Source organism: Tyto alba, unplaced genomic scaffold (assembly GCF_018691265.1).
Source record: "Tyto alba isolate M040663 unplaced genomic scaffold, T.alba_DEE_v4.0 Super-Scaffold_8, whole genome shotgun sequence".
NCBI classification, from domain to species: Eukaryota; Metazoa; Chordata; class Aves; order Strigiformes; family Tytonidae; genus Tyto; species Tyto alba.
Genome location: NW_024881329.1, coordinates 18892163 through 18899588, shown reverse-complemented (window position 1 = coordinate 18899588; position 7426 = coordinate 18892163). Strand labels below are relative to the sequence as shown.

Sequence of the window (7426 nt, the reverse complement as noted above, 5' to 3'; positions counted from 1 at the left end):
TCTGTTATGGAAGTCTATAGGGTAAAACTTATACAAAGGAGGGAGGTCTTTAATGGGGATACTAGATTATATCACTTATATCCCACTGGATAAAGCTGAAAAAACCAAAATGCATCTGGGGTATACTACCTGTCTGTTGATTATTAGAGATTTAATTCTTCTGTGGTAGCATTACTCGCTTAAAAAAAATCAGGTCTTTAGTTTCAGCTAGTAATATAGACCTCTTCTGTGATATTATTATTACTAAATATGTTGAAAGGATTTCTAGAGATCTGTACTTCACCCCTCCACTCAGAGTATAGCTACCTTTAAATGCTGGACAGGTGGCTCAGGGCTGTATCCAACCAAGCCAGCCACCACGGAGGAGAGATCTTTGTCTTCAACTTTCAGTCTGAGAAGATAGCTTGCAAGAATTAAACTTTTTTAATTAATCATTATTGAGCTTAATGCTTATATTTTGCCTTTTATACTAGGTATATGTGAATAAAACTTAGATTTTGATTGTGGCAGTGCAAACTTGCAAATGTTTTTGAACTGCACAACAGACTGAAAACCTCATGCTCTTTAGAAGAGAGATGAAATTTTGACTAAGTTACACCAACTTCTTTCTTCTAGGTAAACCTCTTCAATAACTTCTACAATGAAAGACAAGATGCAGAGGGTCAACCTATCAACAGTATCTGAATTTGTTCTTGTGGGCCTTTCTGATGCTCCAGAAGTCCGTTTTCTTCTCTTTGTGCTGTTTTTGATCATTTATTTGGCCACCATGGCAGGCAACATCACAATCCTTGTTGCCATTAGCACAGACACTCGTCTGCACAACCCCATGTACTTCTTCCTTGGCAACTTGTCCTTCCTGGATATCTTATGTCCCACTACCACTGTGCTGAGGATGCTGGAGGCCTTGTTGCTTGAGAAAAAAGTGATTTCATTCACTGGCTGCATGGTCCAGCTGTTCTTCCTTATTTATGCTGTAGGCACAGAGATTTTTCTCTTGGCTGTGATGGCCTATGACCGTTATGTTGCAATATGTCATCCGCTGCAGTACATGAATATTGTGAGTATGAAACTGTGTGTTTACCTAGCCATTGGTACCTGGGTAGTAGGATTTTTTAATTCTCTGTTGCACACATCTTTGATTTTTACACTCTTTTTTTGTGATTCTAATGAAGTTGACCAATATTACTGTGATATTCCTCCTGTGCTGGCCCTCTCCTGCTCACCTACTTACAGTAGGGAACTGGTAATTCTCATAGTTGCTGCGGTCCTTGGAGGCAGTGCCTTTGTGGTCACTCTGATCTCCTATATCTATATCCTCTTGGCTATCCTGTGCATGAATTCTTCTGAAAGCAGGCATAAAGCTTTCTCCATTTGTGGTTCTCACTTGACAGTAGTATGCCTTTTCTACGGGACCACCATTGGCACATATGTACGGCCTTCCTCCACCTATTCCCCTAATCAGGATAGGATAGTTTCCATGCTCTATGGAATCCTCACTCCCCTGCTAAACCCCATAATCTACAGTCTGAGAAACAAAGAAGTTAAATGTGCCCTAAGAAGAGTGGTCAGCCACATTAGAACTGCTTTAACAAGACAAGAACATCTCTCTCAGTCTCTGGCATCCTCTGGAGCCCCAGCAATTGGATAGGCACTGCAGTTTGTGACTGATCTCTAACTTTAGTCATCTAAAAGTTAGGTGCTAGAATCAAATCTCCTTCTCTGGGCTCCCTTTACAGTTAAAAGGGAGAGGTGTGCACTTCCAGAAGGCCAACTGGATGGCATGGTTTTAGGTCACTATCATGGGAGATGACTTCAACTGGTAATGTTTTTCTTCACTGAGCACAGAGGAAGTTTAGATAGGAGCCTCAGCCTTAGACACATGTTGGATGCATATTTTAGAGCATGAGTGCTGAGAACTAGTGCTACATGCTCATTTAGATATATGTTCTTCTGTACTAAAGCAGCTTATAGGACTGATCTTCTTCACCACATTGCTCATGCAGAAAACGTAAGCACATCCTTTGTGGGAGACTGTCTGGAAGGGCGCCTTTGCCATCATTTAAGGTCATCTGTCTGGGTGTGTTTTCAACCAAAAATCCAACTGCAACACCTACGGTGCCACCAGGCACAATCTGGCCGCAGTTTGCACCATGTATCTCCAAATCAATCTGCCAGAGTGCGAATCCACTCCTATAAACTAGAGATGTCAACTATGCTGACGTCTATATATTAGATAGGTTTGCAAGACTACTCCTATGGCCAGTGGTGGGGAAGGGAGGCCTTGCTGTCTGGGCTTTACAACCACCGCACAGGCATGTCCTGGCTTTTCTCAGTGTTGGCAGACTGAAGGAAGGTTTACAGAATGTGCTCGAGGTCTGTGCAAGTCCATAACTAGGAACAGCGCTTCATTCCAGGCAAAAAGTGAAGGAGTGGCTGACAAAGAGGTGGAAATGGATGTACAGAGAGGGGGAGGGAGTGTTGTGCAGTCTCCTCCGTGCATCGTGGATATAAATCTGTGTATATTTTAGCTGCAAGGCTCTATACTGCGATGACAAACTCTTACAGCTTGAGATGGACCTCAGGCTGTATTGAAGTGCTGGGGCATATCATTCCAGCTGCTGTGCCTGGCGCTAAACTGATGTGGCTTTTTGCACACTATTCCTTACTAAAACCAAATGTCAAGGATATCTGTCTTAGTGGCCTTTTTTGTGGTTGCTGTCTTGGTGTAAAGGACAAGTTAATGACTTTCCTGTAGGAACTTGTATCTAAGTGGCAACAAATGCACATTCTTAATATTACACCAGTGGAAATAATTTAAGTTTCATCCATTCAGCTGTCTGTCATGTTGAGAATAGGTTCAAAAGTCGACTGTAATGACCAAAGAGCTTTTCTCTAGGGCAATACATTCTGGACTTTCTGGGGTTTTCTTTTGTTTTGTTTTAAAGTATATTTCACCAACTTAAAATGCATGTAAGTCCATCCAAGACCACTTAAATTTAAAAGTCAAGCATTAAGAAGTTGGTAAATACACCCATGTAGCTGTAATGCTACAGAGCTTCTCACAGAGTTCAACATCCTGACCTACAGTAAGGTTGGGATTCAGTTTCTTAAACACAAGTTTTAATGGCATGCAAGGTGACCCAAGGCATCTTTCCTGCTCCATAAAAAATACAGACTACTTAGAGTAGGTGAAATGATCAGAAGTCCTATTCCATCAGGTAGGGGTTATTTACCTATTATAAGTAAAGCAGCAGATGTTTACACAGGGTTTCCTGGGATTCTTGAACTAAGACAGTGGAAACCAACTAAAAAAAAAAAAAAAAAGGCTATTTATTCCAAAGCCAACTAATAAATCACAAGACATGCATCAATGTGGACTAAGGGACAGTCTGAACTTCAAAAGATGTGCACAGAAAACTGTATAGGCTGGAGCACCACACTGCTGCTGGGGTCAGTTCACTGCTCTGCAAGGTCACAGAAAATACTTCCCTAATAGAAAGAGAGATGAAGTGAGGTGATGTTCTTTCCTGCAGTTCATCCCTCTCTTCACCACCATTTTGGCTGGTACCTGGGTAGCTGAAATACAGGAGTTGCTGTAGTATATCTAGAAATTGGCAGCATTGTTACCATCATGTAGGCAATCTTCCTTGAAGGTGTGGTATCTAACACATGAGCCTGGTGGAGCTGCCTGCTAAAACTTGGGCTCAACTGGCATGAAGGAACCCAGAAAATCTAGTTCTGCTTTAGGCTTCTATAAAGTCTTAAATTTGAGATTCATCCTGTTATGTTTGTCTTCCAAAGAGAAAAAAAATCTTGAACCAAGATGCCTATAGATATTCTTAATGGGCTTGTCTGGCGCTGTCTGTGGTTGCAGAGGTTGCAGTGGGAGATCACATGTGAGGTGCTAGTATGTTACAGAGCCATTGCAAGAGTGACTGCCCCCATATGAAATTAGGTCCCAGGGACTGTTCAGTGACATATCCCTCTTTTGGATGTGAGAAAATGGGGGGCCCTGCAATAGGAAGGGACCTGCCAACTCTTTCTTGAGAGACAAGTGTAGCAAAAAGCAGTCTTAGATATTGGTCCCTTTTCCTTTCTCTTTGGCAGGGACAGCCAACCTACTTGCACATTTAATTATTCTCTTTTGACAGTTCTCAGGTTCTGTTAGACCTTTTGGGACTCCTGAATATCTGTGGTACTTAGAGAAATACAGCCTTGCTACTGTCCTTTGAAGGGCTTATTTGGTCTCCTTGTTCACCTGTTTGTGGAAGCTTTACCTCCCTGGGTTCCAGGGGCAGCTACTGGGCAGACTGTGTCTGAACCCAGTTGCTGGAGAATTCATCTTTTACATATGTGTGTGCGTATATATATATTCTCACTAGTGGATTTCCATCCTGTTCTGTCAGAGAGGGGAGCAGAATGAGGCTGTCAGTGCTGTTTGTATTCATGTGGGAACTCTGACTGTGACCTATGTGACCAGCCAGGCATACATGTGTATATATATATATACATGTACCTGTACATGTGTATATATGTAGTGTGTATGCGTGCTCTGTGTGCATGTGTCTGCCGGGAATACATCTTCAGCCTCAACACAGATTGGACCTGGGGACGTGCAGTGGCAGCAGCTTCACCTCTCTTGGGCTGTTGGATCACACTTGATACATTCCCCTCTAACAATTGTAAAACCAGAAAAAAATAGACTGTAAAAGCAAATTGATTTCTGTATTTTTATTTGCTTTCTCTTTAATATATATTTACCCACTTTAACCAAAAAGAGCAGTAAAAACAAAAGTACATTCAATCTAACTGCCCACTGCAGGGATAAACACTGATTTCCTGAAACTGAGCCATCAGTAAACTGTTACTGTAGTTTATTCTCCAGAGGCACAGGAAGAAAAGGTTCTTCCAATTCAAATCCTTTTACAAAATGTATTGTCTTGTGCTTATTTTTTTCTTGCAAAGTTAAGTAGGTAAGTAGAATTACTTCTCTTCTACACATATTATTTCTAGTGTTCTGACAAATTCTCAAAACAAACTTCAGAGAGGATGCCCTTGGGGAAATCTTGCTCTATTTTCCAGGTGCCCTAGGGAGGCTATGATGATTTATGCCATGAGCATGAGATCGGTGGGACATCATTCTGGTTTCATAAAGAACGATGGAGCCTCATTTCTGACTTCAGCATAGTAATTGCTGAGTGTGGGTCTGCAAATAACATGGGAGACCTTTGAAATGAGAGAGGGTGAGTGAATTTCTGATACAAGGTCATGCTGTATGATAAGGTGTTGACTGTCCTCATGAGTCTCTGTTAACAATTAAATAATTTTGTGCGTGGATAAAATCTTCCATCAGCACCTGCTTGATGATCCTACCTGCCTGTAGTTTCACTGGGATGGAGGAGAAACATGGAAAAACTGTAGAAGCTCTGAGGTAAGATAGGAAAATTAAGGATCTTATTAAGAAGCTAGTGACAAAGAATTCAGCAAAGACACAAAAGAAGAGGAGGAAAATGATTGCACATTGAATAACACTTTCATACATGAATTCACTAGGATTTTGAATATCGTAGTATCTAAACACAATAAACAAGGATTCTTAGCTTAGCACTGTGTTTAAATCACATGGCTAAAATTAGCTTTTCCTAAGTTTGTCATTTTGCCTTGCCCATGGCCCATCTTCAAAATGAATGGTGGCAAAATTGCTCACCGTTATTACTCCGTTTTGGAAGTTTGTCTTGGAATCAGTGATATCCAGATAAATGGCATAAGAGTCTGAAATTTCAAGTTTGGCTGAAGACTGTAGAGGATTCCAGTGTATATTAACAGGATGAGGAACTGAGGGAAGCTTCAAATCATAATTGTTAGAAATACCTAGCCAGGTATCAATATCTTGCACCGGTCACCATTCTCAAAATAATGGAGATCTCAAAAAAGAGAATATGTACTGACAGAAGGCAGCCTGCAGACATTCTCCTCAAATGTATTTCACTGCATCACCCCCAGGAGCTTCAGGAGAAGAGATGTGAACGAATAAGAGAATAAACATGACTACTGTAATCTGTAAGAACTTTTAGTGACTGGTGAGGTTGAATACCCCAAACCTAGTATGCCACCTGTGCCTCATCCAAAGGTACAAGGTACACACCTAGTTTTGATCAGAGGATGAATGGAGAAATGGGGCTTTGAAGGTACCTGTAGGCAGCCGGACGTGACCATTGCTCCTGTAGATGGTGCAGGCAATATTTGACAGAACATAAAATTGCAAGAGAGTGTAACTTTCTCTCATTGGTATGGCTGCTTCATCCTCTTGTCTCATCGTCCCCAGTTAAGTCATTCTTACTTACTCTGGACCTTCACTTAAGGGTCACATAATACATGAAGGCCACCTGCTTGCACTAGGTATTCTTCATCAGTTTTGTTGTTTCAGTGGTTATATGCACTTGGTTATATCTTAGATCGTTAATTCCTTTGCCATATGCGCAGACCTTTCTCCTCTTAGGAATAAATTTAGACACCTAAACTCCGTAAGTGTCGCTCTGTGCTGTCTCTCATTAAATGCAAGTAGTAAAAAAACTACAAGTGATAATTCATCTCAAATATCTGAGGGCTTTTTCAGATGGATAGAATTGCCCTGTAGAAGTCTCTGGCTCCAATCTTAGCAAGCATATTTTCTGATAATAATGTTGAGAGCTTCTCAAAAAAGATACTAGTGGAAGTGAAAGATAAGGATTGTATCATGCATCGAGTTGGAGGAGCACATTGGCACTCCATTACACATTGGAAAATCCTTTCTAAAGCCTATGAAAATGAGACCTTAAGGTATTTCTTAGTATACTGAAAGAAGGTTTGAAAAGTATAAAATTGTAGGTATCTTTGAGGCTGTTTGAGGAAGGTTGAACAGTGAAAACTTTTTTATAGAGAAGTAGTACGTCATTCTGTAAAAATGCTGAGATTAATTTCACTTGATTGATTTCAGAAGTTTCTGATCAGATACATTTAATATTATTTAACTACAGTTGGCTCTGGATTTTTAAGTGAATGATGTGTATTTTAGATGTCTGCTTGAGCAGTTTCACATCAGCAATGCAAAAGAGACCAAAATCCTGAACTGGGAAGGAAGTAATGAATGGAAAATTTGCCTTAGGATTTACCCACTTTGGCAATCTTTGATCAATGTGTTAAAGGTGAAAGTGTCAATCTTCATGCATGCATGACGGTCTGCAGGGAAACAGCTGGGATTGATACCCTCTCCTTTTCAACATCTAGAGTGCAAGTGTCAACGTCTGAACAGGTCATCTACCCTCTGAGTGGACACACAGACAGCATCCCCTCAGAGGGTAAGTTGTCTTATCCTAAGCAAAATAGTTCATAATAGGTCAGAAAAACCAATTTTATTATGTTCCCTGGGAGGCCAGATTGTCGTCTC

The 7426-nt window shown here is 40.8% G+C and overlaps 1 protein-coding gene across 1 annotated transcript; it reads left to right on the top strand.

The window, feature by feature from the left end:
- Positions 1-652: 652 nt before the first annotated feature.
- LOC104363021 (olfactory receptor 1361) lies at positions 653-1648 on the top strand. Its single transcript, XM_009969407.2, has one exon. It carries the CDS (start codon positions 653-655, stop codon positions 1646-1648), a length of 996 nt encoding a protein of 331 aa, XP_009967709.2.
- Positions 1649-7426: the final 5778 nt, after the last annotated feature.